The sequence below is a fragment of the Macaca mulatta genome, chromosome 4, assembly GCF_049350105.2.
Source record: "Macaca mulatta isolate MMU2019108-1 chromosome 4, T2T-MMU8v2.0, whole genome shotgun sequence".
NCBI lineage: Eukaryota > Metazoa > Chordata > Mammalia > Primates > Cercopithecidae > Macaca > Macaca mulatta.
The window spans coordinates 180,289,696-180,312,462 of NC_133409.1; the positions used below are offsets into that span (position 1 = coordinate 180,289,696).

Consider the following 22,767-nt stretch of genomic DNA (forward strand, 5'->3'; position numbering starts at 1 on the left):
GGGGTTGACCCGCGCGTCCCGCCCCGCCTCTCTCAGTGCTCCGGACCCGGGACTCCGCCCGCCTCCCCGCGGGTATTTGAGGTCCGGGGTGGCTCCGGCGTCTCTACCCGCCGTTCCACTCGCTCCCCGCCCTGGGGTAAGTGTCTGGCTTGGGGGCCGCTCGGACACGCTGGCTTGGGTTTGCCGCTCCCAAGTCGGGAAAGCCGGGGGCGCGAGCGTGTGTGGCGGGAGAGGGAGTGGGGCGGGGCAGAGGGCGGCGGGGCCGGGAACGCGCGTGGGTCAACGGCGCGCGGGGACGCGGGAGCCCCGAGAATGGGGCGTGGCCGCGCGGGGCTGTGACCCTCGCCGTCCCAGCAGGGCGGGAGCCCGGGCGAGCGTCCGGCTTGGGTTCCCTTCCGGAGCCTCGCAGCTGCGGAGGACGGCGACGCGGCCGGTGGGTCGTGCGCGGCCGCGAGCTCGGCCGGTGACGCCGCTGACGCGGGGACCCCGGGCGCACAGGCCCAGCGCCCACGGAAGAGGCGGCCGGCGCGGGATGGGGGCGGCGCAGAGCCTCCCGGGCCACAGGTGACCCCCGTGGGCCCCGCGGCCTCCGTGACCCCTCGCCTGCTCCGCGACCCGGAGGACGCGTGCTCAGTCTTGGGGCGCCGAGTGTCGGGAGCCCGGCGGGAGGCGGAGAGAGGCCGAGGGATCGGCGCCGAACGCTGCCATCCGGCCCCCTGCGTGTGTTCCCTGGACTGGCCGTGCTGGGCTTGGCCGATTCCGCAGCCCTTTCCAGGTCGCCCAGACCTGTGGAGACAATCGTGTGGTCCAGCCCGGATCTCCTTACCGCTCTGTGTTTGAATTAAACTTCCTACAGGCAAACTATTACGAGCTTTGATGTCTTCAAGGCAAAGAGGAAACTTTAACCACAAATTGGCATTTAAGTTACTTTCTTCTTCTTCTTCTTCTTTTTTTTTTTTTTTACCTAAAGTTTGGCTTTGGAAAACTGAGGTACAGAAAATTAATAATTAATGTTCACATGCTGTCCGAATACTCAGATGCGAGGGGGCACCTGAGTCCATTTTTTGGGCACTTTTGCTTTCTGGGATGCCCTTGTGCCTAATGACAGGGATACGCCCTGCAGCTGCCTGCATCCTTTCTGGTGTGGGTCAGGCCTAATGAGATGAGATCTGATGTGTTCAGTGACCTTCTAGTTAAGGTCCTGGGCCGGCCTTGTATTGCTGGGGCTGTTATGTGTGCTGGGATTAACACCAATGACTGCTGTTATCAGCATAGATGGCTTGTGTTCTCATTGCAGGACCGTATCTGAGTAATTGCATCCATTGTGATGTGGTGCCACCAAAGAGAAAAGTTCTTTGGTCATACTCGACTATGTAAACTAAGTATTTTAAGTTAAGGCCAATTCCAATGCATTTTATTACAATTCAGCATGAAACAGTTAACACAGACCAGTAACAGCAGAGTGAAATTAGAATGAACAGAATCAACATTCTTTTCCATATATGTAATCATAAGGGCACCCAAGCTACTGCAGCTGCGGTCCTTGCACTCCTTGGCTTGAGGCCCCTTCATCTTCAAGGCCAGTGGAGGGGCCTTTTGCTTTATTCTTTGCATTGCTTTTTCCCATGAGATCTCCCCCTGCCTCCCTCTTAGAAGGACACCTGTGGTTACATTTAGGGCCAACTGGACCACTCCAGGATAATCTCCCGTCTCAAGAGCCTGAATTTAATCATGCCGCACAGTCCCTTTTGCCATGTAAGAGGGCATTCACAGGTCCCAGGGATTAGGACCCAGGTATCTTTGGGGCACTTGTTCAGCCAACCCCAGCTGTGAATGTAAAGGCATGCATGGTGGAGAACTGGTTAATTCAGCATCTCCTCACAGGGCCTTCAGTAGGCACCTCCTTCCCTCTCCCATGTGCTCCAGGAAATATCTGCTCCAGCTTCTCGCCTTCCTTGTTCTGTGGGTTCCCACTCACTGCTCAAGTGAGTCACTGGGACTGTCTTAGAATGCTGGCATTCTCCAAGTGGGACATACTCATTTGGTAAACATTTGAGAACTGTGTCAGAGCAGGCAGACCCCGCATCCCTGTATTCCCGCGTCCCCTCCTCCCCAACCTGACTGCCTGTGGGGTCCTTACCTGCCCCTGTCCTCTCACCTGATTCTGCAGATTCTTCTTGAGCAGTAGCCCAGACAGGGCGTTGGTGCTGCGTTTCAAGCCCAGCTACTTCTTAGCTTCACTTCTGTCAACTTCACCTTCTCTCTAGTGCAGAGGGGCATTGAAGGTAGGTCTCTCTAAGGACTTACTGGGCTTTAATACGTTGTGATTCTGTGATTCCGACTTGCCTGAAGATACCCAGCTCCCCCGCCCCGATGATCCAGCTGTATTCCTGCTCTGGACCCTGCTGGGGCTGCCACACCCCCTGCACGGCGGGGCTAGAGAGATGTGTGCAGCCTGACCCTACCCCTGCGCCTGTCTCTGAAGGTGGAGATGGGCACGCCCCCATAGCCCGGGAGGCAAGGTGGTGCCCTGAGTGTGCTGTGAGTTCAGGAGCAGGAAGGCCTGGCTTGTGGCAGCAGGAGGTCTCCAAGCGTGGTCTAAGATTGGGGCTTTGCCACCTGCAGGGATTTCCTAGAAGGAGATCCAAGGGTCAGGAGGCATTTGAAAGGCTTTCACGCATCTTTGTGTGTGGCTTGATTTATCTTCTTTTATTTTAAGGCTCTTGTTACCCTGAAATGGGGTTCTCTCTCTCATTATAAACACATTTGGCCATCTTTTCTTGTGTAACTGTCAGTGAATTTATCATTTTGAATATTTTTCAAATTAAAACAGTACATTTAAGCCCACAAAACACACCAAAGAATACAAACGTAGAAGCCAAAGGCAATACCCTTCTGTAATTCCATCCCAAGAAAGTGACTCCGGGACAGGGCGCCTCCTCCCACACTTTCTCCGTGTGCGGGCAGGCGTGCAGGGAGGAGTCCTCACGAGACGGGGCTGCATTACACATAGAACTCTTGTTTTCCACACTTAACATTAGAAACACACACAATAATTTGGAGGGTCCTAAAAAGAAACACCCAGACTTCTGTGTGTGTGTCTGTTTGCCCGCCGAACCACAGCGTCGGCGGTGACTATCAGTAAGGCGTGTGAGATGCAGTCCCGTGGAAGCTGTGCTTATGTGATTCTGATTTTCAATCTTGTTCCAGGTCTGCCATCATGGATGTTCTCGCAGAAGCAAATGGCACCTTTGCCTTAAACCTTTTGAAAACGCTGGGTAAAGACAACTCGAAGAATGTGTTTTTCTCACCCATGAGCATGTCCTGTGCCCTGGCCATGGTCTACATGGGGGCAAAGGGAAACACCGCTGCACAGATGGCCCAGGTACAGCTTCAGGGCAGCCACGGGTGCTATTAACTGTCAAGTGAGCTGCTCTTCCACATTCCAAATTGCAGAGGGATTGCTGGAGACGGATGACTGTGCAGTATCGCAGGGTGTGGATGGAGAGTGTGCAGGGAAGGGCATGCCGCCCATGCTGGAGCACCCTGGGGACAATACCCTCACTGACCCATAGGGGTGGAGAGGGGGTGCCCGATTCAGGGGAATGAATGATTTCATCATCACATGGCTTAGCTTGTTCATGAGTTTGTAGATGGTTGTAAAGTCACAAGGTTCAGGTTGAGTCCTGTGATGATCTTTGGGTGCTGTCATCTGGTTTTTGGTTGTTAGGGGTCTTTATTTTCTCGTTTGCGTGTAAACCCTTCTTAGAATGGCATTTGTCAGCTAAACATGTTTTCAGTAGTGGTCTGGTTATTTGAGGTTGTGTAACCAGCTCTCCCAGCTCAGCAGCTTTCCTGGTTGTTGAATCCGGGTGGATTGAGTGGTGCTTCTGCACCACTTGGCACTGGGTGGGTCCCTTGTGGGGCTACGTCAGCGGGGGCTCAGGAGGGTGCTTCTCTGTGGCCTGAGGTCAGGAGATCGGGTGCTTCTCTGTGGCCTGAGGTCAGGAGATCGAGACCATCCTGGCTAACACAGTGAAACCCCGTCTCTACTAAAAAATACAAAAAACTAGCCGGGCGAGGTGGCGGGCGCCTGTAGTCCCAGCTACTCGGGAGGCTGAGGCAGGAGAATGGCGCAAACCCGGGAGGCGGAGCTTGCAGTGAGCTGAGATCCGGCCACTGCACTCCAGCCTGGGCGACAGCGCGAGACTCCGTCTCAAAAAAAAAAAAAAAAAAAAAAAAAAAAAAAATTCTGCTTGAAAATGGAACAGTTCCTTCTTTTCATCTTTCTCTTCCCATGTGTTATCCTAGGCAGCAAAAAGAAGCCAGGTTCATCCTGGACCCCTTAGCCAGATGCTGGAGTTCACAGGGGAGACACCCCATCTTCCCTGTCACTGCGGGTGACCTTCTTTCTACTTCTTCAGCTGGTACACGCACGGCCCCCCCTTTCTCCAGCCCCCAGGAGTCATTTCGTCCTGTCCGTCAGGGTCTGGCTGGGTCCAAGGCCAGGGCCACATGTTTTAGGTTTTGGTCATGGCAGAATTCCACTTTGGGATGGCTGCATGTGTCACCTGTTGCCACAAAACAAACCATCCCAAACTTAGTGGCTGGAAATGACAATGATTGATTATTTCTCAGATTCTGTGGCCTGAGTGGGCAGGACTGCTCCCAGGAAGCAGTGCGGGTCTCTCATGCAGCTGTTTCAGTGGACACCTGGCCTGGAAGGTTCAAGAAGGCCTCTCTCACCCCTGAGACCTCGATTCTTTTTTTTTTTGAGACAGAGTTTTGCTCTTGTTGCCCAGGCTGGAGCACGATGGTGTGATCTCGGTTCACTGCAACCTCTGCCTCCTGGGTTCAAGCGATTCTCCTGCCTCAACCTCCCGAGTAGCTGGGATTACAGGCATGCACCACCACGCCAGGCTAATTTTGTATTTTTAGTAGAGATGGGGTTTCTCCATGTTGGTCAGGCTGGTCTCAAATTCCCGACCTCAGGTGATCCGCCGGCCTCGGCCTCCCAAAGTGCTGGAATTGCAGGTGTGAGCCACCGCGCCTGGCTGGAGGCCTTGATTCTTCAAACAACTCTCCCCACAGGTGGTGGCACTTTCTCCAGGGCTTTCCATGTGGCCTTCAGCAGGATAGCTTGGACTTCCTTCTTTCATGGTGGCCAGGGTACAAGAGAGTGAACGTGGCAGCTGCCAGGCCTTTTAAACAGGGCCTAGGCCTGGAACAGCATCACTTCTACTGAATTCTACCTACTGTATCATTAGTCAGAGCCAGTGACAGGGCCATTCCAGACCCACGGGCAGGAGGGAGCCTGCCCCTTCTGACGTCAGGAGCGGCCTGCGTTTGCATAGATGGGAGGTCTGGTTGGCACCCTTGTTTGCCACCAGACTCCAAGTACTGAGCATCAGGAGACTGGGTTTGTGGAGGGCATTGCAGCTCATGCCAGCACTGACAGGGTACAGGGAGGGGCTTTCAAGACCCTCTGGCCTTTAATCTGATGGATCTTTTTTTTTTTTTTTTTGAGAGGGAGTCTCACTCTGTCGCCAGGCTGGAGTGCAGTGGCAGGATCTCAGCTCACTGCAACCTCTGCCTCCTGGGTTCAAGTGATTCTCCTTCCTTAGCTTCCTGAGTAGCTGGGATTACAGGCATGCACCACCAGGCCCGGCTCATTTTTGTATATTTAGTAGAGATGGGGTTTTGCCTTGTTGGCCAGGCTGGTCTCAAACTCCTGACCTCAGGTGATCCGCCCACCTTGGCCTCCCAAAGTGCTGGGATTACAGGTGTGAGCCACCGTGCCTGGCCTTGGATGGATCTTTTAAGCAGTAGTAAGGGTCTGGATGGTTGTTAGGCTGAGTTTGGGGTTGCCTCATTTCCTGAAGTCAGAGCATACAGGAATGATGTGTTTTCATTCTGTTTTTGATTTCAGGTACTTTCTTTCAATAAAAGTGGTGGTGGTGGAGACATCCATCAGGGCTTCCAGTCTCTTCTCACCGAAGTGAACAAGACTGGCACGCAGTACTTGCTTAGGACGGCCAACAGGCTCTTTGGGGAAAAGTCTTGTGATTTCCTCTCAGTAAGTCATACTTGCTGTTATTCACTAAAGAAAGAAAGGTGGCCAGGTGGTGGGGGCTGGGGTCCAGCAGGAAACGTGTGGCTCTAAATGCCACTATGCCATACGTAAGCTTTTGTAATTTGTTTCTTTTCACCTGCCAATATGTTTTAAATTCTCTGCATTTCAATAAGGTAGGTCTACTTCATGCTTTTGAACTGTCTTGTCAGCATCTTGTCAGGCAGCTCCTTGATGCATGGCTGCTCCCTTAAAGGATCCAGCAGTTGGTGAAGTTTGTTTGATATTCAGAGACTGATTCAACTTAGGTTTTTTTTGTTTTTTTTTTTTTTTCTGAGTCAGAGTTTTGCTCTGTTGCGCAGGCTGGAGTGTGGTGGAATGATCTCAGCTTACTGCAACCTCTGCCTCCTGGGTTCAAGTGATTCTCCTGCCTCAGCCTCCCGAGTAGCTGGGATTACAGGCGCCCGCCACCGTGCCCGGCTAATTTTTGTAGTTTTAGTAGAGACAGGCTATCGCCATGTTGGCCAGGCTGGTCTCGAACTCCTGAGCTCACATGATCCACCCACCTCGGCCTCCCAAAGTGCTGGCATTACAGGTGTGGGCCACAGTACCTGACCTTGACTTCGTTTTTAAGCTAGGATTAAATATAGCTAAAGCTAGGAAGTTGTATTTCAAGTTAAGTCCTCATATTTATTTGTAAATTATGTATGTCAATCATAAAATTATAGATTTTCTGATTTGGTGCAATGAAGAAGGAGGCCGTTGGTGTTCATCATTTTTGTAGCCAGGCAGTTACGTCACTCTGTCTATCCTAGTCTTTTAGAGATTCCTGCCAAAAATTCTACCAAGCAGAGATGGAGGAGCTTGACTTCATCAGCGCCGTAGAGAAGTCCAGAAAACACATCAACTCCTGGGTAGCGGAAAAGACAGAAGGTGAAAATGTATTGCTTTCCACTCGTAACAGCATCTGAACCCATTTTATTGTCAGTTCCTTCACAAGACTTCACAATCTTCACAAGATTCTAAACAGGAATGATGTTTTTTTTCTCTGAATAACTGCAAACTTAAAAAATCTGCTTCTGAAATCAGTTGCCATTATTTGACATTTTGGAAATGCTGGATGTGTGCTGTTGTCTCTGGCTTCTCCCTGCGTCCTGAGCGTACCCGTGATGTCTTTCAGTATTTGGTACACCTCTTCTGGACCAATCCACATTTCAATTTTGAGGAGGGGGTTCATGTTAATATAGTTTTCCCTTTCATAAGTAACATAAAAGATTCAGTATGGATCTCAAGCTGCCTCGCTCTTGGGTAGTACGGTCTACAGTTTTCTTTTTTTTTTTTTTTTTTTGAGACGGAGTCTCGCTCTGTCGCCCAGCCCAGGCTGGAGTGCAGTGGCGCGATCTCGGCTCACTGCAAGCTCCGCCTCCCGGGTTCACGCCATTCTCCTGCCTCAGCCTCCCGAGTAGCTGGGACTACAGGCACCCACAACCGCGCCCGGCTAATTTTTTTGTAATTTTTAGTAGAGACGGGGTTTCCCCGTGGTCTCGATCTCCTGACCTTGTCATCCGCCCGCCTCGGCCTCCCAAAGTGCTGGGATTACAGGCGTGAGCCACCGCGCCCGGCCGGTCTACAGTTTTCATACATTGCGTGGGACACCGGGTCATGCCCTGGTCTATCTACGGTTCTTAATTTAAACATTTTTTTTTTTTTTTAGAGACAGGGTCTCCCTCTGTCACCCAGGCTGGAATGCAGTGCCACAATCACAGCTCACTGCAGCCTCAATTCTTTTTCTTTTTTTTTCTTTGAGATGGAGTTTTGCTCTTATTGCCCAGGCTGGAGTGCAATGGTGTGCTCTCAGCTCACTGCAACCTCTGCCTCCCAGGTTCAAGCGATTCTCCTGTCTCAGCCTCCCAAGTAGCTGGGATCATAGGTGTGTGCCATCATGCCCAGCTAATTTTTGTATTTTTAGTAGAGACGGGATTTCACCATGTTGGCAAGGATGATCTCAATCTCTTCACCTCGTTATCCGCCCGCCTTGGCCTCCCAGAGTGCTGAGATTACAGCCTCAATTCTTGGGCTCAAGCGGTCCTCCTGCTTCAGTTTCCCAAGTAATTGGGACTACAGGTAGCACCACCATGCCCAGCTAATTTTAATAATTTTTTTTAAAGAGATGAGGCCTCACTATGTTGTCCAGGCTGGTCTCAAACTCCAGGCCTCAAGTGATCCTCACACCTCAGCCTCCCAAAGTGCTGGAATTATGGGTGTGAGCCACTGTGCCTGGCCTAACCTGTTCTTTAAGCTTATAAAGAACATCTTTTGACTGCCCACCTTTTTGACAATCCTTTAACTTCCTGTCTTTAAGTCATAGGCACCCACGACTGCTTCCTATCTCATGTGTTATGAACTCATCCTGCATAATTAACATGTATTTGTTCACTTTGTGTGTTTTATTCAAATGGTGATGTTTTTCTTATCAGAAGTTTTTGTTGCTTTGCTTTCAGGACACGCATCCCTTTATATTTGGGGTACAGTGGAACTCTCTATCCGTGCACTTGACTGCTGAAGAGGGCCTCAGCCGATTCCCGGAGTGTCCGGGATCAGCAGCCGCTCCTGCCTAACGTGGTCTTTAATTCTCTGCTCAGGTAAAATTGCGGAGTTGCTGTCTCCGGGCTCAGTGGATCCACTGACGAGGCTGGTTCTGGTGAATGCTGTCTATTTCAAAGGAAACTGGAATGAACAGTTTGACAAGGAGAACACCGAGGAGAGGCGGTTTAAAGTCAGCAAGGCGAGTAAGGTGCCGTGACGGGTGACGGGGGCGACTCTCGGAGCAGCGCCTGCGTTCACACGAGCGTCCCGGACTCGGGGCCCGCCTGCCGAGGGCCTCCACGGGCCCTTTCCGCCCCTGCCCCTGCCCCTCCTGTTTGCCATCCATCGGGTGGCCGCTGTCCCTGGGCTCCTGGCATCCGCCCTGCCACCTACAGGGCAAGTCTGAAGCTGCAGCCCCCAGGCTCCATCAAGGTCCTCAAGCTCAGACTCCAGATACGGTGTGCCGTCCTCTAGCGGACATTTCCCCCGGTCTCTAGCGTCATTCTCACCCGGACCTACACGCTCCTTTCTCTCCGGCGGCGTCCCGGGAAGCCCCGGGCCAGCCCTCCCGCCGCGCTGCACACGGCTCCTCCGCGCTGCTACTGCGCCTCCTGCTGGCCGCCGTGCCGCACTGCAGGGGCGGAACCACTCTCCCTGCTGAATTGAGGCTGAGCAGGGAGGACGTCTGAGAAGTGCCAGACACGTAGCTGGTGCCTAGTAAATGCCGAACCAATGAGTGATATTCAGTCCTCTCTTGACAGTCAGGATAAGTACAGATTTTTGTTTTAAAACAACCAAACCAAACATGTAGATAGACACGGAGATTAACCACCTCCAGCTTGGAAGATGTCATTTGCTGATGGCCCTTTATCTTCCTCTCACTGAATCCACTTTATTGTCTCTCATTTTGTTTATCTTTCACTATAGAAATTTTGAACATAGACAGAGTAGACAGAATATATTAATTACAGTGTATTCCTGATCATTGACCACAGTTAGATCTTCCAGGCTAACTTGAACTTGAGCCTTCAGTTTCTCAAGAAATTAATTTTCATTGTTTATTCTCCTTGCAATTCAGAAAGAATTATTTTCTTTCAAACTTTTGTTCTGAAATGAACTGTCCTATTTTCCCCTGGCAAAATTATTTCTCTCTTTAATCATTAACAAGATGTACAAGGGCTTTGTTTGACTACAGGTAACAGAAACCGCAGTTCACCGTGGTTTAGTTCCTAGGAGCTCATCTCCCCTACCAGGAGGTCTGGAGGCAGGTGAGACCTGGGCTGGTCTGGCACCAGCTGATGATCCCAGGGAGTCTGCTCCGCCATCCTCAGCATGTGGTCTTCTTCCTCATGGTCACAAGATGGCTCAACTGGCTTCAGCAGTCCAGGTGGCAGGGACGGGGAGGAGCAAGGGGAGGAGAGCCTAAACCTTCGCCTTGGTGGTTCTGCCTTTCAGAGAGGGAAAGCTTCTTTCTATATGGTGTAGGCCAGAGCTATAGGTCCCGTGGGTTTGGGGAGATGTGGAATCCTGCCGGGCTTTCTGAGCTCTGCAGTGAAGAAGGATGAAGAAGGGGCTGCAGTATTGAGTGTCCCTCCAAGGGAACAGATTTTGAGTTGACACAGATTCTTAATTTCATTTACTTCTATATAAAATGGAACTTGTCTACATAATTGTGTATTTAGTGAATCATTCAGTCACTAAGGTTAGATCTTTTTATATTACAAGATTGGAGGCTTTGGACCCTGAAGCGGTGCAGGGAGGAATTACTGAAGGCAGGGGTCAGCAAACTCCAGCCTACAGCAAAGCCAGGCCACCACCTGTTTTTTTTAAAGTTTATTGAAACACAGCCATGCTTATTTTTTTATTTTTATTTTTGTTATTATTATTTTTTTACTTTTATTTTTCCAAGACAGAGTTTCTGTCTTGTTGCCCTGGCTGGAGTGCAATGGTGTGATCTCAGATCACTGCAGCCTCCGCTCCCAGATTCTCCTGCCACAGCCTCTTGAGTACTGGGATTACAGGTGTGTGCCACCACGCATGGCTAATTTTTGCATTTTTAGTAGAGATGGGGTTTCACCATGTTGGTCAGGTTGGTCTCGAACTCCTGACCTCAGGTGATCCACCCGCACCGGCCTCCTAAAGTGCTGGGATTAGGCGTGAGCCACCGTGCCTGGCCCTTGCTTATTTACTTACTTATTTCCTCCTGTAACAGCAGTTGACTCATTGTCACAGAGACGGTATATGTAGCCACAAACCAGAAAATAGTTCCTGTCTGGTCAGTTACGGAAAAAACATGCCTACCGCTGGCCAAGGAAATGAGTGGGGCCACCGAGGCCCGGAAGACTGCTCTAGCCAAAGGCTAAGGGCCAGCCCAGGTGAGCCTCTACCACGTGAAAGCAGAAAGCTGCCGCTGCAGTGTATTTTGATTGTTCAATTTAACACAGAAGAATGTGCTACACCAGAGACTGGAAACCATGCAGCATCTTTGACTGTGCCTGTTGCAGGGTATTTACTCAACTCACAGGAGCAGCTTGGAGTCAGGAAATGAGAAGGATTGGTGGATGGGGTGTGGTTCCTGGCCTCCGGCCTTTCTCATTGGCTGGCTGGGGTTGGTGACCAGTGCAGTTTTTTCTGGTGAGATGTGTAAATGTTGCCTGGCCTTTTCAGCATCCCAGCTCATTAATTCATTTATGCATTTATGATTTATTCAGCAGAGGTTGACTGAGTGCCTTATTTTTATTTTTATTTTTTTTTTGAGATGGACTCTCGGTCTGTCTCCCAGGCTGGAGTGCAGTGGTGCAATCTTGGGTCACTGCAACTTCTGCCTCCCAGGTTCAAGTGATTCTCCTACCTCAGCTTCCCGAGTAGCTGGGATTACAGGAGTGCACCACCACACCCAGCTAATTTTTGTATTTTTAGTAGAGGTGGGATTTCACCATGTTGGCCAGGCTGGTCTCGAACTCCTGACCTTAGGTGATCCGTCTGCCTTGGCCTCCCATAGTGGTGGGATTACAGGCATGAACCACCATGCCCAACCTGACTGAGTGTCTTCTGTGCATCAGGCATGGTGCTAGGTATTTTTCAGCCATGCACAAAACCAGCAAAGCATGCTTGCCCTGGTGAAGCTTATGCTTTCTTGGGGGAGAGACAGCAAGCATAAATAAGAAAATAGGAGTGTATTAGACAGTGGTAAATGCTACAGAGATATACCAAGGGAGGGGATAGGAAGCTGTTTTTGGGGTGGGGGTGTAGTGTCAGGTAAGATGATCAAGGACAGCTTCTCTGCCAAAGTGATTTTTGAACAAAGACCATAAAGAGGCAGAAGTTCACCCTCCAGGTATTGGAGGACAAGCTTGCTGTGTAGAGATGAGATGAACCGGGTTTGCTGTCAGTGCAGTGAGGAGGCCTCTGTGACTGTAGCAGATAAAGGGAGAGGAAACTGGGCTCAGCTCCTAGAAGCTAAACCACGGTGACCTGGGGTTTCTGTTGCCTGTAGTCAAACAAAGCCCTCGTACATCTTGTTAGTGATTAAAGAGAGATGAGCTATCACAATTCCAGGTCGTTTTAGGGACTTTCAGCTCCTGCTCTGGGTAAACGGGGAGCCAGGGAAGAGTGTCCTGCCAAAGAACCATGTGATCTGACTTAGGTTCTACCCGGTCCCTCTGGCCGCTGTGCCGGGAACGGTCACAATCATATTATCACAATATTCCAGGGCTAGGCTGGCAGCAGCAGAGGCAGAAGGAACAGGTCAGATTTTGGTTATGTTTTCGAGATAGAGCCAATATAATTTACCAGTGAGTCAGACACAGGGTGCGAGAGAAAGACAGGAGTCAGGGCACTCGAGGGCTTTTGACCACTGGACGGTGACGCTGCCCTCAGCTGAGATGGGCAGAGCTGTAGTAGACAGAGCTGACCTGAAGGATCTACGGAGTGCCACATTACAGGTGGCATCGGGAGTTTCTTTTATGTCCAAACATAGGTGTCAGGTGGGCAGTAAAATGCAGGAGTCCCAAGGACAGGGCAGAGGCCCAGGCTGGAGGTAAATTTGGTGTGATATTGTGTTTAAAGTCATGAGGCTGAGTGAGAGCAATGAGAGGAAAGACATGTCGGGTTTGGGCCCCAGGCACGCCGGTTTCTGGAGGCTGCGGTGATGAAGATGGCAGAGAAGGTGCTGCCGTGTGTTCTGGAAGCTGGGGAGAAACCGAGCTGCATTCCTCCCTGCAGAGAGTGGCCGGTTCCGACAGGTTTGTCCCATGTGTCAGTGGGGTCTTGCTTCAGCTTAATGTTTATCTGTTTTCTTTGTAGAATGAGGAGAAACCTGTGCAAATGATGTTTATGCAGTCTACTTTTAAGAAGACCTATATAGGAGAAATATTTACCCAAATCTTGGTGCTTCCGTATGTTGGCAAGGAGCTGAATATGATCATCATGCTTCCGGACGAGACCACCGACTTGAGAACGGTAACAGCTAAGCTGTGAGAGAGGCGTGCTAGCGAGGGAGCCGCTCGCGGGTGTCTGCCGTGGCTGCTTTCCCCACTTCGCGGTCAGCCATTTAACACCAGACCGCTGCTGACCATAGCCACGCTGCCACCGGTGTCCGGCATCCGCAGCACAGCACAGGGCCCTGGTGGGCAGCAGCACCCTAGGTCTTAAAGTCTTCAACTGTCTCCCTCTAGGTGGAGAAAGAACTCACTTATGAGAAGTTCGTGGAATGGACGAGGCTGGACATGATGGATGAAGAGAAGGTGGAGGTGTCCCTCCCTCGGTTTAAACTGGAGGAAAGCTATGACATGGAGAGCGTCCTGTGCAGCCTGGGCATGACCGACGCCTTCGAGCTGGGCAAGGCAGACTTCTCTGGAATGTCCAAGGCAGACCTGTGTCTGTCCAAGGTCGTGCACAAGTCCTTTGTGGAGGTCAACGAGGAGGGCACGGAGGCCGCAGCCGCCACAGCTGCCATCATGATGATGCGGTGCGCCCGATTCGTCCCCCGTTTCTGCGCCGACCACCCCTTCCTTTTCTTCATCCAGCACAGCAAGACCAATGGGATTCTCTTCTGCGGCCGCTTTTCCTCTCCCTGAGGACAGGGCGGCCTCTGTGCAGCCCCTCTCCTTTCTGTCCCCTACACTCCACAGTGTGCCTGCGACCCAAGTGGCCTTATCCGTGCCGTGGTGGCAGTTCAGAAATAAAGGGCCCGATGGTGGGATGCCGCATTTACTCTGTGTGTTTGTGTGCCCGCGTGGGAGATGTTTCCTAGGATCTGAAATGGCTGCTCTGGGTCTGGGTCACGTTAGGGCGGCAGTGACCACTTAGCTCACCCCTGCCTGGGGAAGGTGTTGCCCACCCCCCACAGCCATGGGGACCCCATGACTTCACTGTGGGCAGGCAGCTGCCCTTGAGGGCGGTGGTGCGACTCTTCCTGGGCTCAAGAAGATAAATGGTGCTTCTCTGTCTCCTCTACTCAGTAGTGGAGTCTCATCCCACTTCTAGGGAGAGAATGGGGTGAAATGGGGTGCTGCAAGGAGGTGCGGGGAGCTCAGTTCCAAAACTGCCACAAGCTCTCCGGAAGCCTGCACGGAGGTTGGAGGAGCAGGTGAGCCAGACGAGGGTGACAGCAGTCCCCTGCCCTGTGGGTGTTTCTGTTTTCCTGGGGACTGGTGGGTCACATACCTATTCACACACACACACTGCCCACTTCTGAAAATGTCAAATGATGGTAGTGTTCCCTTTATAGTAATGGAGTTTATGGTGACTTCACAAGTCAGCACCAGATGCCTTTCTGTTTCACTCAAGTATTACAGACAGAAAAGACAGCTAAGGTTTCTGGGGCCATTTGTGTTAGTTGCTGGGAATGTGATCCCTGCACCCAGCCATCCAGGAGCAGAAGGGCGGGTCAGGCTCCAATGGAGGAGCCACGCAGTGTCCCAGGGAGGCAGGAAGGACTTCTTTTGCAGGCAGTGGGAGCCTGCCCCTCCTTTACCTGGTGCAGCTGTGCTCCCACTCTTCCTGGTCCTCTTTCCCCTTAGTGTCCAGGCTGGGGTGACAGATGGGACTCAGGAGCAGCAGGAGATGTGGCAAGGATGAGTGGGACAGCAGGGGAAAGAAAGGCTGGGTAGTGCTGGTTTTGTCCCTCACACTCCCTGCTCTGCACAGCATTATTGTTGGTTTTTTTGTTTGAGGTGGAGTCTCACTCTCTTGCCCAGGCTGGAGTGAAGTGGCGCGATCTTGGCTCACTGCAAGCTCCACCTCCTGGGTTCAAGCGATTCTCCTGCCTCAGCCTCCCGAGCAGAGTAGCTGGGATTACAGGCATGTGCCACCATGCCCAGATAATTTTTGCATTTTTAGTAGAGACGAGGTTTCACAATATTGGCCAGGCTGGTCTCGAATTCCTGACCTCAGGTGATCCGGCCCGCCTCGGCCTCCCAAAGTGCTGGGATTACAGGTGTGAGCCGCTGCACCCGGCCTCAGCTCATCTTGTATTTTTAGCAGAGACAGCGTTTCCCTATGTTGACCAGGCTGGTCTTGAACTCCTGACCTCATGATTCACCCACATTGGCTTCCCAAAATGCTGGGATTATAGGCATGAGCCACCATGCCCGGTCCATTCCTGTTTTTTGTTTGTTTGTTTGTTTTGTTTTGTTTTGTTTTTAAGATGGAGTCTCCCTCTGTCGCCCAGGCTGGAGTGCAGTGGCCGGATCTCGGCTCACTGCAAGCTCCATCTCCCAGATTCACGCCATTCTCCTGCCTCAGCCTCCTGAGTAGCTGGGACTACAGGCGCCGCCACCACGTCCGGCTAATTTTTTGTATTTTTAGTAGAGACGGGGTTTCACCGTGTTCGCCAGGATGGTCTCAGTCTCCTGATCTCGTGATCCACCCACCTCAGCCTCCCAAAGTACTGGGATTACAGGCATGAGCCACCGTGCCCGGCCCATTCCTGGTAGTTTTTAAAGAATGGGGACAAGAGGACGTGGAACAAGGGTTCTGAGGGTGGGGCAGGGTCCGTTTATGTGATGCTTCCAGCACCACGGAGAGGGCCGCCGCACCGCAGCTGGCAGCCGCCGCCCCGTGCCCAGTTCTTGGGGAGAGGCACAGGGTCTGCATCCCCTTAGGGTCTGCTCAGGGGCAGGGATGGGGGCAGGCGGTGGGGTAAGTGGAATAGTCTCTAACCATCCAGGTGTCATGGTATCATTCCCTTTCCCCGGGATAAGGATGGCATCAGTAGTGAGTTAAGGTGACATTCAGGGTCCCGTGTGTTACTGACCTCTGACAGGGGAAGAGAACAACCAACACCACACCTCCTGCTCTGGAAGGCTCCCGGGTTCCCACTGAGTTACCGCCCCTTAGCTGTCGTGACCTCACCTTTGAAGGGTTTTCTGTCACTTTAAGATACGGTGAAAGGCACAACCGTCTGAGTAATGCCTCTACATCTTTTACACAACCGTCTGAGTAATGCCTCTACATCTTTTACACAACCGTCTGAGTAATGCCTCTACATCTTTTAGGAAATGGCACAAGAAGGCCTTGGGGGGATTTTTGTTTAATTTTAAAATTTTCCATTGTGAACATGTGTTCTTGGATAATCAGAAAAATATTTTATTTATTTATTCATTTGTTTAGAGACACAGTCTCGCTTCATTATGTGGGCTGGAGTGCCATGATTCAATCTCGGCTCCCTGCAACCTCTGCCTCCTGGGTTCAAGCGATGCTCGTGCCTCAGCCTCCCGAGTAGCTGGGGTTACAGGCATGCCACGCCCAGCTAATTTTTGTATATTTAGTAGCGATGGAGTTTCGCCCTGTTGGCCAGGCTGGTCTAAAACTCCTGACTTCAAATGATCCTCCTGCGTCAGCCTCCCAAAGTTCTGGGGTTACAAGCGTGAGCCACCGTGCCCGGCCAGAAAAATATCTTTAAACTGTGTACAGTGAAGTAAGGGTTTCTATTATATGCAAATCCTGTGGGATTGTTTGTGCGAGGGGAGATCTGTTCTTTCTCTGCCACTCACTGCATCCTCACCTGCTCTTCCTCATGTGGCTCCCACCCTTACCTTTCTCTCCCCTGGGTTCATGCTGTTCTTCTCATTTCAGTTCACTCTCCCTGAAAGGACTTAGCCTTCGCCAGTCTGTGCAGGCATGGTCCTGGGCTGGATGGCCCTCTGAGCTCGGCCAGGCGGCTGACCGTGGTCATGCAGATGGTGGTGGGATCCTTGGGTGCACTCATCTTCAGTAAGGGACTTGGACCTCGTAGTGTTCCTCCTGAAGCTGCGGTGGATAGTCTCGGGGAAGGAAAATGGAATCACTGGCTCAGGCCCGCCTAGGTTGCGCACACACTGGGCCTTGCTTCTATTCACTCCCACACTGAGACTGTTTGCATCTGGATGCACAGGGCACACATCCAGTTCCCACATGGATACTGTGTGTGGCTCTCAGGACACAAATCATTCCAATCTTAACAGATGCAAGAAGTAAAAGGGAGGAAACACTCTTTAGTTCATTGCATATTGACGAGCACAACCTTGATAAGGTTGTGTTTGGAAATTATGTATGGGAAGGGAATTACGTATGGGAAGTAAGCTTAACCCAGGAATATGAAGTGGATGCAGCGTGATAAAATGCATGCCATCTGTTCCATTATAGAAGAAAGAAACAAGATCGTAGGGTCATATCCCTTGATGCAGAAATAGCTCTCTCATTCTAAAGGAGAACACGGCAGCCGATAGACACAAGCCACAGTCCCATTAATTGATAGGGCTGTTTTTTCAGTCAGCCCTGCCAAATGCAAAGGGTTTTACATACACTGAGTAAAATTACATTTCCAAAGCAACCTTTTGAGGTGGATATCAGCTCTATTATTGTGGTTTTTAATCTGTAGACAAAAGTTTGGATGAATTTTTTTATCCTTACAAAAGTGTTCTCTAACCTTTTAGTCATTTAGATACTTTTATAGAATCAAGGGCAATTATGTTACCATTATTCTTGAATTTCACGACTATACAATTATACACTTGGGACAGAAAACTATACCTTAAAGAAAAGAATAAATGAAAGAGTGAAGTTTGAGTTCACTTTTCTGTGTCATTTTTGGAGACTTTCTGGAAGGACAGGCCAGCCATTAGGCCGGTAATCGTGTCTATTCTGGCCGTTTCATCTGGCCATGCATACAAGTTCAAGTTCAATTTTTGGCAAACTTGAAAACACGGTAACTTTATGCATGTTTCTAGTAAAATATCCCCTTTCTTTTTTTTTTTCTTTTTTGAGTCGGATTCTCACTCTGTCACCCAGGCTGGAGTGCAGTGGTGCTGTAGCAGGACAAGCCGTAGACAAAACTCCTCAGACACCGAATTAAAGAAGGAAGAGGTTTTTTATTCGGCCGGGAGCGTCGGCAGACTCACATCTTAAGAACTGAGCTCCCCGAAAAAGAAATACTTGGCCTTTTTAAAGGCTTACAACTTTAAGGGGTCCACGTGAAAGGGTCGTGATAAATCGAGCAAGCATGGGAAACGTGACTGGGGCCTACATGCATCAGCTAACAGAACAGAAAGTTTTACAATGCTTTTTTCATACAGGGTCTGGAATTTACAGATAACACAAGTAGTTTAGGCCAGGGGTTGATGTTATTATTATTACTTTGTTTAACTCCTAGGGCCGGGTGGTGGTGCCAAGGTTGTCTGGCTACTTATCTTACTTTTGTTTCTTTCTCTCTTTCCTCCTGTCTTGTGAACTAGGCAAGGTGGGGGGAGGAGGCAGCAGAAGCAGTAGTGGTCTCCTTCCTTAGTGCGACCTTAGCTCACTGCAACCTCCACCTCCCAGGTTCAAGTGATTCTTGTGCCTCAGCCTCCTAAGTAGTAGCTGGGATTACAGGCCTGTGCCACCACGCCCGGCTCATTTTTGCATTGTTTTTGTAGAGACAGGGTTTCACCATATTAGCCAGGCTGGTCTCAAACTCCTTGTCTGAAGTGATCCACCCACCTTGGCCTCCCAAGGTGCTGGGATTACAGGAGTGGGCCACTGTGCCCAGCCAGTTTCTCCTTTCTTAATTAAAACCCAGAACCTCCTAATTTAGCTCTTACAATATACCCTGCTGGTGGTCAAGGGCAGCTGGGGACTTGGCTTCTCAGGCCCTCCCATGCCCGCCCCCAGCCCCTGTCTCTGCACACAGGGCAGCCAGATGCACACTCATGTGACTTTGCTAAAAGGTGAGGGGCCACAAAGGGAAATTAAAGTTGAAAGGAAGTGCTATGGCTTCTCAGTGAACTTGGAGGTCATTTAAAATATCCTTTTTAGAAATAACACTTCCTCTCCCCCTTATTCTTAGAGGAAACAGATAAGCGCTCAGCAGAAATCTGATTAAAGAACAACCTGCGATTTTTTTTCTGAAAACATAGTCAGAGCTTGCGTTTGTTTCAGTATACGAACCCTGTCGCGGGTGAGCAGCACCTTTCAGGGCCACTGGTGCTGGGGTAAAAGAATTTCCCAAGACAGTTGTAGGTAAAGAAAGGCAGATTTATTAGAGAAAGTGGGATATACATCGCAAGGTCGAAATGAGCAGAATCAGCAGGAGAGGAGCTGAGTGCAGGGAACAAAGGCTTGCTGAGGGTTTTAGAGGATGGTTCTCGGGCTGACTGATAACACCAAGGCAGTAGGCAGCTTGCTTGCATTCTTCTGTCAGCAGAGGTGTTTGATGATAAGTTGGAAGTGCTTGATGATAAGCAGGACGTTTGTGAGTTATGTACATTATTTGCACAGGAGGACCGTATGTCCTGGGCCAGAAAGAAAAGCAAACCTACAGCTTATCTGCTTTCTCTCTTTGCTTTCCCCTGGTCCTGCCAGCCTGACTCCTTTTTCCTTATTAGGACTCCACAAACCCTACATGGCATCTACACAGTAGTTACCAGTTATTGAAGGTTTCACTTTCCAGTGTTTCAGTTACCCATGGTCCAAAAATAGGTGAGTACAGTTCTGTGTGTGTGTGAGAGAGAGAAGGAGAGAGAGATCATATTTACATAACTTCTTTTTTGAGACGGAGTTTTGCTCTTGTCTCCCAGGCTGGAGTGCAGTGTGATCTCGGCTCACTGCAACTTCCGCCTCCCTGGTTCAAGCGATTCTCCTGCCTCAGCCTCCTGAGTAGCTAGGATTATAGGGGTGCACCGCCATGCCCGGCTAATTTTTGTATTTTTACTAGAGATGGGGTTTTAACATGTTGGCCAGGTGGTCTCGAACTCCTGACCTCAAGTGATCTGCCTGTCTCAGCCTCCCAAAGTGCTAGGATTACAGGTGTGAGCCACTGCGCCTGGCCTATATTTACATAACTTTTATTACAGCATGTTATTGTAAACCAAAAATAAAATACTTTTTTTTTTTTTTTTTTGAGATACAGTTTCACTCTTGTTGCCCAGGCTGCAGTGCAATGGCCCTGGGTTCAAGCGATTCCCTGCCTTAGCCTCCTGAGTAGCTGGGATTACAGGCATGCGCCACCACGCCCGGATAATTTTGTGTTTTTAGTAGAGACAGGGTTTCTCCATGTTGGTCAGGCTGGTCTTGAACTCCCAACCTCAGGTGATCCGCCCGCCTCGGCCTCCCAAAGTGTTGGGATTACAGGCGTGAGCCACTGTGCCTGGCCCAAAAATAAAATTCTAAGTGCCCCAACCAAACGGACCCCTCCTCTCAGCCAAAGGCATTCTAAAGTAAACCTGAAACACTAGTTCAGGCCGCGATGTGAAATAGGGAGGAGAGGCTCAGACATGCCTCATTCTACCTTCCTCCCTTTGGAATTCAGGCACAGCTGACCAGCAATTACATTAAAACAGACCTTAACACTGACAAAACAGACTCTATCTGGCAATAAGCTACCAACATAACAGACAATAGGCCCTGAAAGAAATTGAAGTATTTTACCCCCAAATATATTTCTTTGACATATTTTGAAATGGCCCTGCAAAGCTGCATCTCGTGGAGAAAATCTACATTTTGTAGAGAATCTCCTTCCCTTTCTGGGTCTTTCTCCTGATCCAGGAGAGTCTGATAAGAGACATTTACAATAGATACCCTCTGAAGCCTGGAGGCTTCATCTGCAGAATAAGACCCTTGGTCTCCACAACACCTTATCTTAACCCACACACTCCCTTCTACTGATTTCAAGTCTTTAGATAAACTTTCAACCAATTGCCAGCCAGAAAATCTTGGAATCCACCTATGACCTGGAAGCCTCCCCCCGACCACCACCACCTTGGGCACATGTTCTCAGAATCTTCTTGGGCTGTGTCACAGGCCATGGTCACCCACATTTGGCTCAGAACAAATCTCTTCAAATACTTTACAGAGTTTGACCGTATTTCAATTTTATTGCATATATTATATTGCATATGAGTTTAACTCATATTTTATTATGAGTTGTTAATCTCTTACCGTGCCTAATGTATAAAGTTTATCATATATATGTATAGGAAAAAAACCACTGTATATATAGGATTTAGTACTATCCATGGTTTCAGCCATCCACTGGAGATCTCTGAACATGTCCTTTGCAGATAAGGGGGGAACTGCTGTGTACTTCCATATAATGTGCTGCCTGTGAAGTGTAGCCAAAATGGGAAATCTGAAAATGAAAGGGGAAAATGAACACAATTAAGGTTTTATTTATTTACTTTTAGAGATGGGGTCTTGTTATGTTGCCCAGGCTGGCCTCAAATTCCTGGGCTCCAGCAATCTTCCCACCTCAGCCTCCCAAGTAGCTGGGACTACTGGCATGTGCCACCACGCCCAACTTGGGTTGTTTTATTTTTTAAATTTATTTATTATAAACCATGTTGGCTATAATTAAAAACAACACATTATATACTTGAAAATGACTAAGAGATTTGAAGTGTTCTTGTTAACGACGTGTGTCTGCAGCTATCTGGAGGAACTCGGGAGTGGCGACTTTGCAGCAATCTTGGTCCTTTGTACTTCTGAAGGAAAGAACTCAAATGAGAGACAGACAAGGGTTAAAGCACAAGGGAACGTTTATTTTAAGCAATATGAGAGTTTATTGGAGAAAGTAGGCTTGGAAGAGGGTCAAGCAGGAGATCTGAAAAATCAGGTGCTTCTTCCGCTTCAATTTTTTTTTTTTGGACGGAGTCTCACTCTGTCGCCCAGGTTGGAGTGCAGTGGTGCAATCTTGGCTGACTGCAACCTTTGCTTCCAGGGTTTAAGCGATTCTCCTGCCTCAGCCTCCTGGGTAACTGGGACTACAGGAACATGCCACCTCGCCCGGCTAATTTTTTTGTATTTTTAGTAAAGACAGGGTTTCACCGTGTTAACCTGGATGGTCTTGATCTCCTGACCTCCTGATCCACCCACCTCGACCTCCCAAAGTGCTGGGATTACAGGCGTAAGCCACCACCCCGGCCTGCTTAGATTTTTATACCCCTTACCCTTTTCCAGGCTGTCTGTCTCTGCTCTTCGTTCTTCCCCTGGGCGGGCTGTCCCTCAGTTACTGCATGCCCAGTAGCCCTGCCAGTAGGCGCAGGATGCTTGGGAGGAGACGCAGGCGCAGTAGAGTTACTGAAGTCGTGCGCATGCCCATTAGACGCAATTCTCCCTTACTGGTCGAGCGCCCCTAGAGGAAAGTCATCTACCGGGTAAATGTCACCCTTTGCTATTACTGCACATGCTCAAAACCCTGTCTGGGACTGTGGCTTGCTCACTCCAGGTGTCTTCTGTCTGTTGCAAGACTCCTGTTATTCCCAGCGCCAGTCATGGGCCACTTATTACCCTAGAGAGATAGTTTTATGCCCTTCTGTCCCCGTCCCAATGAGAACCAGACAGCTCTGGGGTCCCTCCTTGTCCTGCTCATTATTTCGGAGGGACAGATTTATAATTGTCAGACCGTGGCTTGACAAATGTCCAACATTCTTGGGGACCCTCGCGTGCCCTGCTCACGTCTAACCGCCTACTCTGACATTGTCATCACACACACAAAAATGCAGATGAGGTAACGCATATGTGAATTAGCTTGTTTTAGCCATTCCACTGATATGGAAGGATGTGCTCCCTTTAAATGACATGGAGGGGGGAAAGGGCGTGGTCCCTGGCTAGGGCTCCAACCCTGGGCCTGTGCCCATGGACCTAGTTGAGGACAG

At 50.0% G+C, this 22,767-nt stretch overlaps 1 protein-coding gene and 1 pseudogene across 10 annotated transcripts in view; one reads left to right on the forward strand and one right to left on the reverse strand.

The window, feature by feature from the left end:
• Positions 1 to 13,866, forward strand: part of SERPINB6 (serpin family B member 6) — a 34,467-nt gene extending 20,601 nt beyond the window's left edge. For 3 of the 9 annotated variants that reach the window (XM_077998904.1, XM_077998903.1, XM_077998902.1), the window contains exons 2-7: positions 3,211 to 3,385; positions 5,930 to 6,076; positions 6,886 to 7,003; positions 8,713 to 8,855; positions 12,962 to 13,117; positions 13,333 to 13,866. In XM_077998904.1, the coding sequence (XP_077855030.1) occupies positions 3,221 to 3,385; positions 5,930 to 6,076; positions 6,886 to 7,003; positions 8,713 to 8,855; positions 12,962 to 13,117; positions 13,333 to 13,734 (1,131 nt within the window). In that variant the 5' untranslated portion in view covers positions 3,211 to 3,220 and the 3' untranslated portion in view covers positions 13,735 to 13,866. 9 annotated transcript variants of the gene reach the window in all.
• A 5,284-nt stretch (positions 13,867 to 19,150) lies between these two features.
• On the reverse strand, positions 19,151 to 22,161 carry LOC114677730 (uncharacterized; annotated as a pseudogene). Its single transcript, XR_013416859.1, has 4 exons — positions 22,060 to 22,161; positions 21,486 to 21,594; positions 21,053 to 21,242; positions 19,151 to 19,407 (listed from the first exon to the last, which is right to left on the reverse strand). The product of XR_013416859.1 is annotated as an uncharacterized LOC114677730 (transcript).
• Positions 22,162 to 22,767: the final 606 nt, after the last annotated feature.